Raw genomic sequence first — 20,577 nt, forward strand, 5'->3', positions numbered from 1 at the left:
TCCAAAAAAATAAACAGAGAGCTATTTCTGTCTGTGGAAAAAGTAAGTACACACTTTGCTCTAATAGCTCATTTTGCTGCTTTTAAGAGAAACAACCTCAAGTTGCCGTTTCCTTTAAGAGTCTAACAATCTCCGACATTGACTGGGAGAAAGTTTCCCCACTCACCCATGCAGAATTCTTTCATCTGTGTGATGTCTGAGGGGGCTCTTGCACGCACAGCCCATTTCAAATACCCCCACAGCATCTTAATGAGATTCAGGGTAAGACTTTGATTTGGCTATTCCATAACCCTATTTTTTTTTTCTTTTCAGCCATTCTTTGATGGATTTACTGTTATATTTAGGGTCAACGTCATACGGCAAGGTCCGCTTTCAGATGAGCTTCAATCTTCTGACAAGTGGTCTAAAATTATGGGCAAAGCGTAGTCTTATGTTCTTGGTGAACAGCAAAGATATCCCCCTGGCACACTGCTCATGCAGATCTAATGAAAGATTCATGCAATTTGACATCAACAATGGCAAGAATAACCTTTAGGTCCTGCGATGAAATTGTAGGATACTTAGAGAGTTCTTCCAGCACCCAGTGTTCTGTTCCTGTGTTGAACTTTCCGGGGTGGTCTGGCCTGGACAAGTGGGCAGTTATTTGAAATCTTATCCACATTGGAATGGCTGATTTCCACTTGTTTGGAGATCTTTTTAAATCCCTTTCAGACTCATAGGCATATACTGTATAACCTTTTTTCTGAAGGCCTCAGACAGCTGTTCAAATCTTAGCATGGTGATAACACACACTTCAACAACAAAGAACAACACCAAACTGAATGAATGAGGTCTAAATGAGACAGGCTCAGACAAGATCCTCTCTAATGATGTTCTAATTTGCACTTGTTTCTAATTTGAGGTAGTGAAACATGTTGGGCATGTATACATGCAAAATTTGTATTTATATTTATTTAAATTTTACAATGGAATACAAAATTTAAATAAGGCAGTATGTTTGCTGAATTAGATCACCTTTATCTATTGATACTGTTTGAATGAATGCAAAATCTTCATATGTTAAAAAAGAAAAATACATTTCATGGGGTGTATTTACTTTTTCACATGTCTGCTTATTGTAATAGGAGGGGCCTCACTGCAAACCTCCAAAAAAGTATATAAAGGACTATGTTTATTTATAAAAGCAAACAAGCCTGGGATGAATATGGGATGAACAAATTTAAAGAGAAAGAAAACAACACCTTTCTTCCTTCTCTGGGCCTACCTCTAAAGGCACAAATTCCTAATTCCCCAGCTCATCTACTTGCCCACTATGCAAACACTGTCAAAACACTCCTGCTCTCCTTCATCTCCTCCTTTAGGACTCGCTTTCCCAATTCTAAACCCAACACCCTTACGGCTTGAGCTGGCTCCCAATCCAGAATCGGGATCAATCTATAAAATCTTGGATCCAAAGGGCCCTCCTGAAATGTGGCAGCCTTTTAGAACACTTAAACTGTGGGCTATTCCTCTCAGGAAACTTCAAGCCCACTTCATTTAAAAGTGCTATACTTTGACTAGGACTAGGTGTTGACCTAAAAGGGCTGTAATGTAATGACTGGCCTCCAGCTGTTCTTCACTTTTAAAAGTGAAATATGGTATTACTTTATCACTAGCACCATGTGCTGCTCTCTGTTGACCAGAATATATATTTTACTCATGTCAGTGTCTCATTGGCTTATCTGCCTTCTAATATCCTGAGAGAATATTAACGATTTTCTTCCAAGGAGTACTTCTCTTTCTCTCTCTCTCCGTGGCACTTCCTGGGCACTTAGTGGACATACCACTCAGTAGTACTGCCCTGAATGTTACACTGGCACAGAGATGTGCAGTCCATTGCTGGAGCATATTTCTCTTTCTCATTCTCTGTCTTTCAGAGCCTTTCAGGACCCTTTCCCTCTCCATTAACAATTAATTCTGTTTGGTAACAGCCACTTCAATAGGTAACCCAACTCAATATGAATACATAGAAAAATATGTAAACTTTGGAAAATTGTTCACTTTAACTGCATTCATTTTCTTTGGTAGTGATGACTCAATTTTGTACCAATTAGAGAAATCCAGGCTAGTGCTCTAAATGATCATTTTATTTCTAGTAACTCCTTACAAGACTTGTGTAATTGTGTCACCTGGTTCGATAAACTTATGTGAGATAATGAAAGGAAACTGTTTGAATTCAGAAATGCAAGAAGAGACATTCATAGGAAACATAATAATTTCATTCATTTTGAGTCTTGAATATTTATGGAAATCATCCATTATCTGTAAAGCATGATTAAGTGAAGAATCTGGGCCAGAAATAGCAAGTAACGTCATCAGCATATAAGGAAACATTTTTGTTCTGAATATTCCTTCTGAATTTTTTACACATCAGTATACTATGCAGAAAAATGACTTGACAGCAGTGGTCAAAAGTAGAAGAAAAAAGAGGGCAATCTTTTTAGATACTGTATATAACTAAAATCAAACAATTTCTGAGCTTCAATTGGTTTGAATTAAGGTTCCAAGACAAAAATACAAAAATGAAATCCAAGTTATGAGAATTGCTACTTGAGTAGAAATTTGTTGAGTGTGTTCTATTAACATTCTCACTCAAATCTACTTTTCTGCACTTACCTCATGAGTTCTGATATTATTAGGTATTAAATATGATGAAGAGGAAGGAATATCTGCCTTTGAAAACCCCTGCCTGGGCATGTGAGATAACTAGAAGTAAGGTACTTTAGGCAGGTCCTTAACTTAAAGGGGCTATTGATTTTGGACAGAGGCAAATAAAGGAAACTTAGTATAATTCTAACGGAGGAGCCATGTTTCTTAAAGCTTCACAGAAAAAAAGCTTTGTATGGAGTATTTTTAAACACATTTCCTTCAAAGTTACCATCTGGACTGGGGAAATTTTATTTAAATGAAAATATTTTAGGATTGGTTCAATGCAGTTATATATTAGATATCAAGTCTGAGTGTTAAAGAATTTATATTAAGTTTCAGTTCTGCTGAAGAAACAAATTATTTCAGCAAGATCATTATTTAATTCAAAATTAATTATTATTAGCTTATTTAATTGCCATGAATTAATTTTTTTTGGTGGCTTCCCTTTTGGATATACCAAGATCTTAGTCAGTTTAACTCTGTGTTCAGATTACTTCTCAAATTGTCCAGCATTTTAGGGGACAAAAAGTCAAATAGTTTACTGAAGACACTGGAGATGGAGATCATGCATGGTCCTCATTCAATGTTAAGTTGACTTATTCTTTTGGTAGCATGTTTGTAGGCAAATGTATTTAATGTACAGAAAATGGTGTGTCCTCTTAGGCAAGATTTAAGAGATTATTAATGATAATATAAGCATTTATCCAAGAGGTTATTTTTTATAACAAATTATAAAAGTTAAAGTCAATAACATATCAAAAGACTCAATAGTAAAACTGTTAATTTCCTGCCAGCTCCATAATATGTACAGAAAATTCAGTAATCATTAATTAAAAATAACTGATTTACTAGCAGCTGTGAAGAAAGAAAGAATACTGCCTTTTGCAGGGGTGGGTGAAACTCCAGGAATGAAATATTTCAAATCATTACAAGTTTAAGAATTTCTAAAGAAGCCATAGTAACAGTGGTTGATGCTAAAAAGGAAGTAAAGAAAAGGATAGTCTGCAATTATCTCAGTCTCTATATACATATACAGAGACACTTCCATATTGCGTCTCACTGCAACTGCCACCCCCGTGCACCTGTCTCACAAAGACAGCCAGCCCACTGTGCATTCCTGCTGGCCATCAAGCCGCCCCCTGCAGATAAAACAGGCAGCAACAGACATTTTATGTTGATTTATGTGTGAAAACATTGCTTTGTTCGCTTTTCAGAAAACTTTTTTTGGAAAAAATATTAGCCCTCAAAGAGTTGTTACTGAACATAGACTGTTTATGCTGCTCCCTGATAAAAGAAAATGTTTCTGCTGGAGTCCTTTCAGGTAAAAAAGAAAACAGATTTAGAAATGTTAACTTACTGTTGCTCAGAAGGAGCCTGTTATAATGTTGTGATTGTGGCTCTGGACTCTGAGGGTAACTTGATAAAACGTTAATGCCCTGGCAGTGGCAAATAGCTTTGGTTTTATATTTGATTTGATTACATTCATGTTTAAGTTGAGATTTATAAGAAACATTTAACTGCTACTATGTAAAGGGAATACTACTGTTAAAAAGTATCTTATTTGTTTAAAGTGTTTGCAAACCAAATACACACAATACACTTCTTTTGAGTTCATTACTGAATTTTGCACATAACGTGATTGTTGTGATTGTCTGCAATTAAAAATTTTAATTGTTGCCCAGCACTAATATATACATATACATATTAACTATCTTGTCCATACCATTTTAACCCAAGTTATGTGGAAATCTTAAACTTTCCCAAACAATTGCCTCTGTATAGTTAGAACAGGTTGGGAATGGGACTGCAGGATATTTCAGGTCTTCCAGGACAGAAGGCAAGCTGGCCATTAAATGCCCTGGGTGGATGTTTACTGGCAATGGCAACTCTTGTCAGGCCAGGGTAACAGAGAAATTAATGTCTGTGGATAATGTATTTCAAATTAATGGAGGACTTTTTTAAGTTGAAAATCTGGAGACATTAAAATAGCAGAAGCATTCTTACTGTAGGGGTTCCCCCATCCCTGCAGTTGGCCACAACATGTGCCAGGTGATGCAGGGCCCCTAATACCTATCATATTGAATGAGCCTCTGTAGAAATACCTAGCCCTTTCAGATTTGCAAGAACCCCCTAGCGTTGCTAGGGGAGTTTCAAATTTTAGTTATTTCTTGTAAGTTAATTTTATCACTAAAAACATGGCAGTAACATACATGAACAATAACTAGTCACTTTCTTCTGGTTTAAAAGACGTGGCCAGTCAACAGTGAAATATTCTTCTCACAACAACTTCAAATCAATGTCAATCTGCTCCGCCTCTTACCACCTAAAAACCTTCGCATTCCAAATTGAATTAAAGCAGTGGCAACACTGTAATTTAACAGTTGGATCACAAATTGATTAATATGCAAACAATTTTATTATAATTGATATGCGACCAACCATACTATGATTTTATATCTAACATGATAAAGAAAACAATAGATGGAAATAATTCTTATGTCAATAACTATTCTAACATTTCTAATTCCCAAAAGCAAATATCATTAATATCAACTTGAAAATTGTCTTTTTACCTTTGATGGCCTGCAATAATTTCTTACAGTCATTTTTTTACTAATATGATTCAAAGAAATGTCTAAATGGAAAAAAATGCAAAGAAATAAATGCATCTTTAAATAAGCTACAGTATATAACTTTACAGAAAAAAAATTCTACTTAATTTACAATAGCAGTCTTTGCATTATGATTGAAAACCCTGTTTAGCTGGTAGCTGCAGCATTCTTTCCAGCATTATATTAAGACTGCTTCTAAGGAAACCACTCTTGACAATAAGTAAACCACCTCTCAGTAAAGTTAGTTTGATAAACCATTTGAATGTCAATGTAATCATAGTTGGATAAGAGCTAAATGAATTTTTAAAAAATAAAAATCCTGATAGAACTTGTAAATATTTTACTAAATGCCCAGATGGTGGGCCTTGTGTATACATTTTATAGGTCTGGCTTACAGGACTAATTTAATTAAAATATATATTTTAAAAGGGAACAATTTTGGAATAAGTTTTTAGGAGCTAAAAACAAACTGTCAGTTTTGAGGATATGTAAAAAAAACTAACTGAGTTTCAATGGCTATCGGGGAAAAAAAACATACATATTTTTATTAATACTGTTAAAAATAAAAAAGCAAACAAACACCTTACTTAGTGAACTCAAGAAGGCATTAATCTAATGCATCTCTGAAACATGCTAAACAAACCTGCAAGCTCCCTACTGCTTCCTTTATGCTTCAATTGCTTTTGCTGACTTAACATCATGGAGGTCAAGTACACCTTTTGTAACCTCATAGGTCTAGGGATTTTGTTACACAGTGGCTCACCTGCAAACATAATTAATTCTTTTAATTAACTCTAATTTATAAAAATGTCATATTAGGTTTGAACAGAACAAAATAAAATCAATACACATTACCTAAAGAATGCATATTTACTCCAGTAATAACAAAGTGAGATGATTCAAATTTAAGTCGATTAAAGTTTATACTAACCAAAATCCTACAAAATACCAGAATGTGCTTCTTAGATTTTCTTTTACTCTACATCGTACCTTTACTAAATTACACACTTTACACAGATTACAGGTGCTGGCAGCCATAGCCATTATGTATTCTTAAAAGGATCAATTCACGTTGCCACCTAATAATCAACAATCACCATTATCAGGAATCTTTTAAAAAATGAATTAAATGGGCAATAAGGGTTAATGCAGACAGGAAGCTTAATTTTGCTGATAAATGGGTATGGAGCACTTCATTATACACTGACATGCTTTATCATTAAGAAAAACTTTTCAAGACTGTTCTGTTCTGTCCTGTCCTACTCATTTTCAATCCATGTGCTCATTCTTTCCAGCACCTGTCGCTCAAGGCCTTTCACCTCTTGTGTTCGTGCTGAATATATCTTTCTGCTATGACTAACTAAAGGCTTTTGGAAATGATGGACAGCCATCCTACTAATACTTCACATCCATCCCAAACTGACACCATGTATATCATGTAAACCTTTTATGCATCAGCAAAACATGTATTGTGATATTTGCTAAAAGCATATTGTTATAAACACTGCATATAGCTGACTCAAACGTACATGAGATGTGTGGACAAAGTAAGAGTAAGCTGGTATAAACAGACAGTCACCACTCATCCTTCTGTACTTTTTGTAGTTGGCATGTTTGTGATCTTATTATTTGAATGAGACTTGATTCCTTTGGAATACCTATATTTTGTATCATAATGTTAGTCCTAGATTTCTTGTATCATATTTTAGTCCTAGATTTCTTTTATTTTTGTATTGAGAAGGCATGATGACTGCTTCTGTAAGTGGCTTTAAGAAAGCCCTGACGAGAAAATGCTGGAATTTTCTGCTGATGTTCTCTCACATCACAATGGACTTTGGTCACCATATATTGACATTACAGAAAGATTCTAACTAGGAAGTATGGACAAGTTTAAACACATGCTGTACCATTTGGCTCATAGTTAGCTTTCTTTAAAACTCAGCTTACAACTATTATTGTTTTATTAGAAGTTATGAATCAAACATCTAAATATATCTATGGGATGTTCATACAGTATGGGAGGATTTGGTCAGACTCCTATGTTCATTGCACTTACTTGGCTGAAAAGCTTAAGACTGATCACAGTTGTCTTCAACATGTCTATATGCTGCACTTTCTTAAGATTCTCAAGGTTCTTTATTTGCCATTTGTGCATAAAACCAACAGTCAAGGCACAATGGAATTTTTGTGCAGAGCTCTTTCAGAGTCATAGTAAACATTTAAAAAAAATAAACAATAAAACAATGTAATAATTAATATGAATTATACCAACACTATACAAAAAGGTGGTAATATCTACACAAAAAATACAATTATATTGCAGATATTGCACAGTTAAAATATTGCACATTTATCACTCGTCATTTACATGAAAAGTGAAGTGAGCTAGTGTGGGGTTATTGCACATGTTCAGTAATTTTGTTTTGCCATCAGTCTGACTGTGGCGGGGAAGAAGCTATTGAAAAACCTTGTTCTGTGAGTGATGATGCTGTCCGCTCTGCTGTGTCTCAGGTTGTACGTACAGATTTTGTGTCTGAGCAAAGAGTGAACTGGATGGAGTGAGTCCCTGATAATTCCCTCTGCTCTTTTCTGACAGTGATATGCGTACATAGAGTCCATGGAAGGATGTTTTGTCCCTATGATCCTCTCTGCAGTCTTTATGACTCTTTGCAAAGCCTTCCTCTCTGTCTGTGTGGTGTTCCCATACCAGACAGTGATACCTGCGGTGAGAATACTCTCTATCAGTCCTCTGTAGGCCTGGGTGAGAGGGCGATGGTTCAGGCTGGCTTTCCTGAGCAGCCCAATGAGATAAAGCCTTTGCTGGGCTTTTTTTCACTGTGGCTGTGGTGTTAAGAATCCAGCTCAGGTCTGATGTAGCCTGCAGTCCCAGGAATCTGTGGCTATCTGGCCCTCTCCACCTCAATCCCTTTGATGATAAGAGGCTGTAGAGGGGGAGGATTCTTCCTGAAGTCCAATATTATTTCTTTGGTCTTGTCTGTGTTGAGGATGAGGTCATTCTCCTCTCCATAGACAAGAATGTTGTTTACCAGGGTCCTGTATCGTGACCCCCAACCCTTGATAAGCCCCAAGATGGTGGTATCATCAGCGTATTTAATGACGATGGTGTTGTCCTGGGTGGAGACACAGTCATAAGTGTAAAGGGTGAAGAGTTTGGGGCTGAGGCAACAGCCCTGTGGGGATCCTGTGTTGACTGTGAGCTCAGCAGACACCCGTCCTCCCATTCTCACCATCTGTGGTCTATCTGTCAGTAAGTCCAGGATCCAGTTACAGGTGGGAGTTGGGACGTCAAGGTCTGTCAGCTTTTCTCTTGGCCATTTTTAATATAGTGCTTGTGAATTTGTATATAAAGAAATGTATAACACCACAATGATGGTATCTCTACTATAAACTGCCCACAAAACAAAGAAGAAGAAATGGATTAGCCATCATGTATCAGCATGACTGGAAAGATTAAAAGAATCCATGCGGACAGTCTGGTTATGCTGGTTGGTGTACAATCACTGCTGATCATTGTGACTTACTGGCCTCAAAAACCAATGGCTACGTCTTTAAGTGATATATATACTGCTCTTGTTACATTTATCTTGTGATTTTAACATTCATGCTGATGACACTAATTATAATTATGCCATGGAAAATTTAGTTCTATTAGTTTGCTGCAAGTTTAATAATGACATAAATTCTAAATCATAATTGGTGAGTATACATTTAATTTGTCTTAATGTTTTTGATATAAAAAAGTAACTTATATTGTTTAATTGACCAGCATACCCTTTTTCTAAAGTCTGCCCCTATTTGAACTTGTTTTTTTCCATTAGGTGTTCTGTTCCATTGTATTGCAATAAGCTATGTTCCTTGAAAAGAATCAATATATTTAAAAATAATTCAGAACTTAACGTTCAAGAACTAAGCTACAACCAAAGCATCCTTAAACACACTAAATTTTAGGTAATTGTTTAATATACCATATTTTTTAAGTTTAAATGTACATCTTTCTTGCCCTTTTTAAACAATACATTCCTTAGTTATACTTGATCTATAAAGTAAGTATTTGGATTAAAGATAAAGAGGTTTTCTGGCTTTCTTCAGACATGTTGTGCAGTACATGTTCAGTTAATTGGCCCTGTATAAACGATTAAGAGTAGGCATTTTTATTAAGAGCAGCCCATAATGGGCTGGTGTGCCTTCCAGAGATGGACTACTGGCCAATGCTTCTGGAATATGCACTGGCCATCCATAATGAAGTGGACTAATGATATTAAGAAATGAATAGATCTATGGATGAATTAAACACTCAAAATGTTGATGGAAATAGAGTTATATGCACAGAGTATAGAAAGGCAATAATACCAAGAGCAATGTACAAAAATGTGTAACATGGAATTCAAAAACATATGATATGATAGCTCCAGTGTTAAAAAATAGAGGCCAAACAATTATGGTGGGCTTTCTGCATTTTTCCATTGTACAGCATTACACAGGCATTTCTAAAATATATATTTATTTGTTCAGCCATTTGGGAAAACTTTATTAAATGTCCATAAATACTTTTTCTCAAAAGATCTAGATTTTACATATCTTCCTGCTACTAATTAATTTTTTTTTCTTTATTTCACCTCATATAATTTCCTCTATTAGGAATTTGTTAGTTTTTGTGTACCCCTTGGGGTCAGAGTGCAGGGTCAGCCATTGTACAGCACCCCCTGGGGCAATTGCAGTTTAAGAGCCTTACTCAAGAGTAGGGTCACTTGTGGCAGTACCAGGAATTTGAACCGGCAACCTTCTGGATACCAGGGCAGATCCTTAGTCTAAGAGCCACCACTCAATCATGAAAACTTGAAATATTTACAGATTTCCTTGATTTTCGAAGACAGATAATTATATGTATTTGGGCAACATAATAGCATATCTGGGCCATAATTTGATTCTTAGCTGAAACCATGTCTTTGTGTAACTTACAAGTTTTTCCAAAGTTTGACAGAGTGTTTCTTCAGAATACAATGGCTTTCTGTTAGAATGACTGGCAGATGTACAGTACATTTGCCTTAAGTGTGTGAGCAAGTGTGTCCTTTGCAACATGTCTAGGGCTCGCTCCTGCATTGCATATACTGTATTGCTACCGGGGGAGGCTGTGACTCTCTACATGTGTACAAAACTGAAACCTATAGTACATTACAGAAAGCAGACTAACTTAACCTTTCTTCTAATAGTGAACCCAAAGTTAAGAAGAACACTAATTACATGTTAAAAAGATGTGAACACAAACCAGTTTCAATGGTCACAATGCATTGAGCATGTGCCACTCAAAGTCTTGATTCTTAAGTATGAATAGTGCCTGTTCTGTCTGTGTGTATGTGGGTTGTACAGTTTATTGGCGATTCTCATCTAGTCCCATAAGAGTGATGTGACAGGTTGGTGTCCCTGCTTTCTGTATCACACACAATTCTGAGTCTTTAGCTTTCTCGATTCCCTGGCAGAATAAAATGGTCAAGTTGTTTCTTTTCTCCTTTAGCCATTTGACTATTAGTGAATGTGTAAAGGAATTGCTGTATATACCGTAATTTCCCAGATCAACTAAGAACTGCTCCCCTTTAACTTAATTTACCCAATAAAAGATGGAGAAAAGAAAGCCTTCTTACACATCACTTTGTATACAAGCTTTAAAGTGCATACAAAACCATTCACTTTGTTAATGCGTTACATATTGGATTTACATTAAGTAAGACTTCATAAGATGGGAATGCATGAATAAGTGTACTCACTAAATTAAACATAAATGACAATTTTGCAAGACAGCAACATTTTAATATGCCTCATGAATGTCTCTCCACCATGAACATTGACAAAATGAATGTAATCAAACAACCATTTGTGATACTGCATCGTATGCTCATGCCTGGAAGAATCTGTGTCTACAGGAATGGTGACTAATCTCTTAATGAAAGAAATAAAGGAGGGACAAATGCATCTCTAAGAACAAACTGCATTGCTAAACACAAAAAAATAAAATAAAATAAACACAAACCTGAGCAACTGAAAAGTTTTTATATATCAAGCCATTAAATCTCGTTTCCCTCACACTAAGATTTATTGGTTTATCAAGTAGTACTAGGGTGTTGTACCGTGTTAGCCATTATGAATGTAGAGAAAAGCTTACATCTTGCCTGAAGAAGGGGCCTGAGTTGCCTTGAAAGCTTGCATATTGTAATCTTTTTAGTTAGCCAATAAAAGGTGTCATTTTGCTTGGCTTTTCTCTTAGTTTATCAAGAAAAGAAATCTCTATTTAACAATATTTAGCTTATTATTGAAATCTTGTCAAGTAAATTTTGCTTACCCCATAGGTAGTTTTTTTGCTAAATATAAGTAAAACATCTCCCATTTTACATTTTATTTTTCCATTGTTTTGTATTAGTATTTTTGCAGTTTGGCCACCTTGATTTAAAAGACAAAAAAGGCTTAAGTAAAAGATCCAGCCCCCCTACCCTACCTTTATGTTTGACTCACAGACAGGGAATCTTTTCTTTAAAAAATATTTTTTTCTCTGTTCACATTCTATGTATTTTGCAGGTGTTTACAAATGCAGAAAAAGAAGCTGCCATTTCATTTACCGGTGGTAGTCTACCTTTGGTGGGAACACTGTTTCTAATTATTATTTCCAGGGTGTAATTGCACACATGCTAAGCACTGCATTTTGTTCATCTGCTTTTACAGAGTAAATTTACACTAAGCAACAGGAATAAGGACCAGAAAAAACAGCTAGTTAGTTCAATGCACAATTAAATATCAACCATCACACTCAAAAGTGAAACCCATGTATATTTGAAAACTGAATAAATGACCTTTTTATGTGAAAGTGCTTTTTGTTAGCTGGTTTAGGATGAACTAAAGCACAGTGCATGTTGATACCAATGGCACTTATCGTTAAACAGACAAAAATGATTGTACATACCAAAGCAACCTGGAGAAATAAGTGTGAATAAATTAAACAATCTTTAATAGCACAATACTGATTTGATTTTCTTTACATATTAGAGCAGTGGCAGATTCAAACTGACATGAAAAGGCTCTTAGAAGATGAACTTTCACGGCTTGTAGCGCATCTCTTAGTCACTTACTACTAACACAGGTTTTGTTAAAGACCATAGGTAGCCTCCTATTCTCCATTCATTAGTATTAGAGGGTCCCTTATGAAAATTAAGTGGTCTGAGTCTAAGAAGCCGAACACCAGTGCAATGATAATGATTTGGGGCTCCTAAAACATGCAGGGCTTTTCTCCCCTCTGTAATAGCACTGCCTGCATCAAAAAGGTCTCTTGATTCAACCCTTCTCTTGGGATGAGATGATACAACTCCAAACTACCATTAAACCAAATAAATCCCTCTCACAGATCATTAAAATCATATTGGAGTATGCCCTACTGTTCACAATTCACAACATTTACACAACTTTAAGGCTATTTCTGAACTTGTTTCCAGTCAGCAGTTCAGAGTGGAAGTGACCGTTTTTCCTTTCTGTCACAGATTTAAAATGAACTAAAAACAAGGATGACACAAAGATTTTTGAAGTCACTGTCGGAGAATGAACAGAATAACAACTTGGACTTTGATGATAATGTTAATGAATCTGCAAGGAGAAGTCCTTGTAAGGGAGGACAGCTAATTCATTAATTATTATCGTACAGTATATTGCTTTTTTAATTGTTTTCTATTTTATTCAGACCTGATGATAGGTGATTGCCTACTAGAACACAGAAAAATCTGAAGTAGCATAAACAACCCTAAGTTGGGGTGTTTGTAAGAAATGTAATGATTTACACTTCATGAGGTGGAAGTAAATAATAAACAAGAATAGTATCTGAAATATTAAAATATATGTTTCAGATTAAATGTTTAAAGTCTAAATATTCTCGATTGTAATAGAAATGTGTCATTTTTCACCCTGTGATAGAGGTCCATAGTGGGCTAGATCCTTAGTAAAGGATCAAAAATTACATTATATTTGTAATCACTGACCTTGAAATAGTCTAAAATGATACCCCACATACTGTACTTATGTTTGAAATTTGTCACATTTAACCTTCCATGAGTCGCTCTCAGTGGGCTAAGCCTATGGGTAAAACATTAAATATTAATGAGGTGGCCCTGCTTGGCTTGTAATCATATCACTGTTCAATCAATTTGAGATCTGTTTGGAGCTGGCAGGTGTGGCCTGCAAGCCCCCTGAACTGGTTTTCAATTGATTCAAACCTGGTCTACCCCAGATCTCTCTCGCTTCTTCCCTTTACTTCCATGAATATAAAATGCAAATCCTTAAATTTAGGTCCATTCATTTCTTTTGCACTCACAGTTTGGCTGCAAAGTAGTAAAATATGTATGTCTCTCATACAGTATATCCCCATCTTTAATAACCCCAGTCTCCGTATAGGACGTAACCCTATTTCAGAGGCGGGCTGGTCAGATCATGGCATCGCTTTTGGTGATATTTTTGATAGCGCCGGACTCGTAATGTTTCAGTTGCTGAGGGTCACATTTTCTCTTTCATCGTCCTCATTTTTCTTTTAACTTCAGCTCTGGTGGGTTATCAGGCGTTGTGATATTCCTGTCTTCTCTGATCTCTACTTCCTCTTTTAACTTCTTATTCCCTGTCCAATTAGAAAGAAACTGTTTCTGCTACTTATGCCTTTTTACGTAAGGCTTTCTTCAAGTCTTTGCCCATTCAGTGAGTGCGGGAACGTGATTTATCACTGCTCCTCATGATTGAGTCCTGATTTTTAAGAACATCACTTGTGCCTCTAGAAATCCTGTCATCAGCACACGGAATTAAAATTTGTGCATCGCCTGTACTCCACATTAATGGTCTGCTACGTGCCCCTCTAATGATCCCCTTTGTTCTCTTTGTCCTTCTAAACCCCCAGGTACTTTTTTTTAACGTATATACTAGGAATGTCCTAAAGTTCTGACCTTTTGCCAAGCTGAATGGAAGTTTCTTTCTTCTGTTCTCTCCTATAATATTCTACATATTGCTCAGGTTTTCCTTCTTTTGGATCTTTCTGCTCTATCTCTTTCCATTGGAGATTGTTCTGTTTAGGCACAATCACTGCAAAATTAGTCGTAGCTTCAAGATGGAAATCTTCTGATTCTCTATCTTATTATTTCTGGAAATCCTCTTTCTATAACCGTACGCATGCTTCTTGAGCTATCTGCTGCTAGAATTAATGGTAGTACTGGCTCAAATATTTCTAAGCGGCAATCACATATACAACTAATCCGGACTTACCTGGATGACGGCTTTACTTAAAGACCACTTTGCTTTTTATGTGTGTAGTTATACTTTCTCTTCTTCATGATTAACTTGTGCTATCTGCGGCTGCAGACAACTATTGGGTTTATTTTTTTAACATTTAAGGATGCTAATTTCCTTAATGGTCAAAACAAGTTGAACAATATATCATATGTGGGGGTTTTCTCAAACCAGCACCAGACAAAAAAATTATCTGTAAACTCTTTGAAATCACTTCAAATATTTTATTTACTGTTTGTACCTCTACAGAATCAATCAGGTACACCTCACTGTTAGGTTCAGCACTGGATGTTAAGAGTATAGTTTGTGAGCGTCAGCAGATACAGGGGTGTATGTTGCCTACCAGAAAAATCCAGTGCGGTGCTGGTCGTTTGGCTTTATGGACGACAGTTTGAGTTTGAACAAATTTAGTGACTACTTTTTGTGGGAAGAAAGGCAACCTAACAAAGATCACATTATTTCACAATCTGTGTTACTGTAGTGTTTTACTGTGTTTGTCTTTTATTATAAAATACAAAGTGATTATACAATAGAGTGCTTTTACTCAACAGCCAGTTCTTCATGTAAAGCATGCTAATCCCAACACAAATTACTGTTGTGTAAATGATGCAGCATGTCTTTTCTACATAGCTAGCACAGGTATAAGGAATCTATTAAATTGTGTTTGAAGTGCTAAAAATACAAATAAACATTGTCGCTTTCATTTGATGCATCTGTATGTAGGCTGGTACTGGCTGGAGGTACGGTAGGGGGGCCTGATGTCTCATCCAGCCCACGGACTCATGGACATCTACAATGTTACCTTAGATATGCAGTGATTACTGCACTTAATTAATTCTTTCCTTCAAAATCTGAACAAGGGATGTAGGAGGGCTGAAGTCTCCAATTAAACTAACATGGACATCTTTCAAGTGCCAAGCGAAATCCCAAACAAGCAACATGTAAATCTCATGGGCACAGTTCTTGGGTAGGAATTTGCATCCAGAAGTCTGGTGGTATGAGGCAGCAGAGCAGTGTAATTTGTCAGTGATTCCTAAATGTTCTCATATGCTTTGCTCTTTTCGTGTATCAACACAACAAATAGTAGCGACACCACTGAAAAAAGACATTGAATCTACATACTACATCATACCATTAATTTGAAGAATTTAAGAAATGTAACAACCAATTCTGTTTTTAGTTATAAATAGTCATTTTCTTTAAGTGCCACCCCCTACTTTTACCATGAGAAGGGAAGGGAAGAAACCCAAGTATAATTGCACTTAAAATTAAGTTGTGCAGCATATGCTAAAAATAAGAATAAAAATAAAAGTAATATATCATTGTCCTGCTTTGCTAGACTACTTCCACTACTGACCACTTTTTATCCCATGAGTAACAGTTATTTTGCACCTGACTCATTAGTAATAGTAAACATAAATTTAGGGTCACACACTTTCCAAAACCGTTGGCACATCCATTGATGCTAGTCTCCAGAAATGATCACTCATCATACTGAGGGCCAGGGTCTTAAGCCAAACTATACAACCACCATCAAGAGTAGAGACCGGTGTATTATATTCATGAAGTGAGTGACCTGAAGAGAGACACAGGCAGTGTTTAGCCAACTTCTTTAACAGGTTTCATGTGGCACTGTTAAGTGCATTGCTTATTTAGCAAAGCATGCAAGGTGACAGTTATAGGACAGTATTATATTTCTGGCATACAGTAAAAGGGCAAACCAGAAAAGGTGACCTCAAAAACTGAAGTGGAGGGAGTGGATCCACACATGCTGATCAACACATTAGCAGCAGATGCTCCATTAGATAGAAGATCACGACTAGAAATGTATTATTATTACTGCCTATGCAGCATTTATATTTGCTGATTGCATATGATGCCTAATACTGGTTAGCGGTACTCTGTACTAATATAGACATCTCAACAGGCAAATATAATGTACAGGCATATATACAAACATTAATTCTTAACCCCACCTATTTGAATTCAGGGTCATGGGGGACCACTGCATGGACAACTCACACATACCAAAACTCACATATGACCAATTCAGAATTACAAAAAAAAAGTATATACATGTAAAAGTTACAAAAAACAAAAATAATGCATGGCCACAAAATTAGAATTTAATTTTACTATTGCAAAAAGCTATTAAGTATATTCTGTTCATCACAATCTTCATTTAACATAGTAATAATTTACACCTTTAGATATAAATATTCAGGATAAAGGGCAGGCTAAAAGGATTTCAAGCTTTGTTCTGCAAAAAAATATTTTCAAAGATAATGACAAAGATTGCATGACCGCGAATTGGATAATGCTGTTTGAAAAATGGAAAGACGGATAAACACAGAGCATAAGATATTTATTAATGGCATAGGGAAAAATTGACTCTATGCTAGACTTTATATGAAGGCAAAGAAAAGATAAGTTCAAATGTATAAGACACACAATGAAGAACAACACCTGGCAGTGTCTCGTGTTCAGATGGGTATTGTACGTTTATTAGTGCCATAAAATGCCATGCCTTCTCTTTCAACGGCATAATAAATATTAAGACATTTCAAAGGTGAACCAGATTGAAGGACTTGAACAGTTTTTATTCCGATGTGCACTTCAAAATGTACAAATACTATTGATTTTAATTAAATTTTAAATATAATTTTTTATAAAATGTGGTTGGTGATGATTTGGTTTAAACATTTAACAAATGAGTTTCCAGACAATCTGTGAAGTTAATAGTGGGAAGCAGGAGAAATGAATGAACTCACCAGACTGGCCTGGAGGAGGAACCCCTGATGACCCCCTTGGGAGACATATAAACACCGTAAGCACTGCTGCCTTGTTCCCTGAGCATGGCTCTATAGCGATGGGCTTTGGGGAACCCTGCAAAAGAAGCAAACAAACATATGGCCTATTATTAACAACATAATTTCATACATTACACATGAGGGTGTTACTTTCCATTCACCTGACCTCTGATTAAATGAGCCTAATTTATGAGTGTCGGGTTTATAAAGAATAAGCACTCAACAAACTTAAAAGCTATGGTGCTAGTAAACCTAAGCGGAAATTTTAAAATAAACTACATTGTCCACTTAATTGTTTTAAAATGTTACCAGTATAACCGTAGCAAATGATTTTCCAAATTCTTCTCTTAACATCCATCTTTAAGAAAAAAGGGGAAAAAAAACACTTTTCCCCTTTTGTTCTGCAGACTGATTTTTATCTTTTTAAATACTGTGGGTAAGCTACTCAGGTGTAGGTACAGTAGGTACATATTCACAGTTATGGACTGTGTTTGTGTTTCCAGGTTTTCACGAGCTGGTATAGTGTTAAAAGATATTGAATTGTGATAAGCACTCTTTATTTTTTGGTTGACCAAGTACAGAAATGTAGACAGATCTTTTTTTAACAGAATAAATCAATTTTTACTACAACACAGAGAAAAGGAAAACAGGAGGCAGACAAGTTTTGCTTTGGTGGAAACAGGATCAGCAGTGTGAATGAACAGGGGATTGCTCCAAGAAAACGCTCCAAGTCATTTACAGTGTCATGAGGAGCCACGTGATTGTGGTGTACTCCTGGCATCTCGAGACTTATAATGTTTAAAGAAAATGGTGTTAGAGGATGGAGACAGTAGAATCACCATCAACAGATCCTAGTTTCAGATCATTGAATTCATCACATTCATGCCTGCTAGCCTGCACTTAGAGCAACCTGAAATGTTCATGGATGGCCATTTGCCTAGATCAGCAGTACTATCACACTAAATTAAAACTTCATCATTAATGCCAAACATAGGAAGACCACCTGTTTTCATAGCAGAACAATGCAAATGAAAATGTGTTGCTCTAACTAAATCAGGTTTTAAGGTGCCACAAATTAAGGAAATAAGCTGTATACTTTGCAGCCCGTCTCCATCGTTCTTAAAGATATTAAAGACTTCATTGACTTTATCTGGAAGTGTGTGGGTCATCAGCAGAGACACAATGTTTCACTTTAAAGTCAGTAATTTACTGAGATCCACGCTACACATCTCTAATGTCACTATTGCTTACTCTTATTTTCCAATATTTAACTATAATTCTCTCTAGTGGATGCTGGTTCTCATATGTACTGTATTTTGAAATTAGTCTTTGTTTGTTAAAAGCCCAGTTTCATTTGCCCACAATATGTTTTTGTGTTGAACTAGGGACTACTGTTTTTACTCACAGATACAAATATGTAAGGGTTGCAAAAATGAAAGTAAGAAGTCACTTGCATCAGTCTGCTCATTAATGTCACTGCAGGTGTCTCAGAAAAAAAATCTCACCAAGATGGCTTTATAATATTTTCTCTGTTTCAGATGTTCATTTCCTCACAGTTCTTTTTTTTTAATTTATTAAATAAGTGGCTTGCATCATTCTATGCACTGTTTGCATCTGAGGACATGAAACATCATGTCATCACCCAAATGGCTGGGGTTCTGAACAGCAGAAAATGACTGATAAAATTCACAAACTGTAGAGTAACAATAGTAAATATTAATAATCATTTAAACTAGAAACTTCTCTTAAAATGATAGGTCAAATTTCCAAAGAAGTTTGGGACCTGTAAAACAAAACTCCCTTTTCAATTTAGGTAATAAACCCTTTTATCTTTCTTCCTTGACCATTTTCTCTGTTATTGTAATCTTGTGACATGAGCTGTACTCCGTATACATTATTCCTTTTTATTCAAGCTGTTTGAAACATTCAAGTTTTCTTTTATGTTAAGATGGTTATGTGATGTACATAACAAAAGGTGGCATATTTTAATGCTTCTGCATTACAAGAAGGTTTAAAGGCTTGTTCGCTGTAATTTTTTGTAGACTTTACATTCAAATGCTCGCACATCAAGGCCTATGATATGATACGGCCCCTAATATAAAAGCCAGGTGTCTTTTTCTTTCTCTGCTTTCCACTCCAGTGACTGAAACTCTCGTTAACCTTTTTTCTGGCTTCACCATTTTTGTGCTGCTACGTTTTTTCTTGTTTGAAAAGCGTATGTGCACATTTAACCTAGGCAGTCTCCAGCTAGAATGACGGCACTTTATCAGCCAGTTACCATCAAACATCTCAGAAAAGAACCTATATTACTGACATTTAAAGGATAATGAGGAAACTTCAGTGCCAGAGATGCAACACTTCTTATCCTCTAAGCAATTAAAACCATGAAAGACCAACGACTAAAGCGGATTTGTTGCTGATCCACAGAGACTGGAAAATGACAAGGTTATCTCATACATTAAGGCAGAAAATTAATTAGATAGCTACAGTACACATTTACAGTCTGTCCTTATAGTAGTGTGACCACTGGAACCATGCATAGAAATCTGCTTTAAGTAGCGCAGGACATCAAAATGTGTGTGTCCAATAATTCTTTACCCATTACATATTAAATACAAATTTAACGTTGCTGCCTCTGACATTACCTGTGAAACCACCAGTACATAATGTTCAGAATACAAAAAAATAATAAATTCGATTTTTTACAAATTATAAAAAAAATAACAGCATAAACTGGCAGTCATATACAGTGGTGTGAAAAACTATTTGCCCCCTTCCTGATTTCTTATTCTTTTGCATGTTTGTCACACAAAATGTTTCTGATCATCAAACACATTTAACCATTAGTCAAATATAACACAAGTAAACACAAAATGCAGTTTGTAAATGGTGGTTTTTATTATTTAGGGAGAAAAAAAAATCCAAACCTACATGGCCCTGTGTGAAAAAGTAATTGCCCCCTGAACCTAATAACTGGTTGGGCCACCCTTAGCAGCAATAACTGCAATCAAGCGTTTGCGATAACTTGCAATGAGTCTTTTACAGCGCTCTGGAGGAATTTTGGCCCACTCATCTTTGCAAAATTGTTGTAATTCAGCTTTATTTGAGGGTTTTCTAGCATGAACCGCCTTTTTAAGGTCATGCCA

General features: G+C 35.9%; 1 protein-coding gene across 1 annotated transcript in view; it reads right to left on the bottom strand.

Moving 5' to 3' along the window:
• atrnl1b (attractin-like 1b) overlaps window positions 1–20,577 on the bottom strand; it is a 1,074,694-nt gene that overhangs the window by 65,216 nt on the left and 988,901 nt on the right. The window contains exon 28 of the mRNA XM_028795765.2: window positions 17,393–17,507. Coding sequence (XP_028651598.1) covers window positions 17,393–17,507 — 115 coding nt within the window. The remainder of the gene's footprint in view (window positions 1–17,392; window positions 17,508–20,577) is intronic.

Source organism: Erpetoichthys calabaricus, chromosome 2 (genome assembly GCF_900747795.2).
Source record: "Erpetoichthys calabaricus chromosome 2, fErpCal1.3, whole genome shotgun sequence".
Taxonomy (NCBI): domain Eukaryota; kingdom Metazoa; phylum Chordata; class Cladistia; order Polypteriformes; family Polypteridae; genus Erpetoichthys; species Erpetoichthys calabaricus.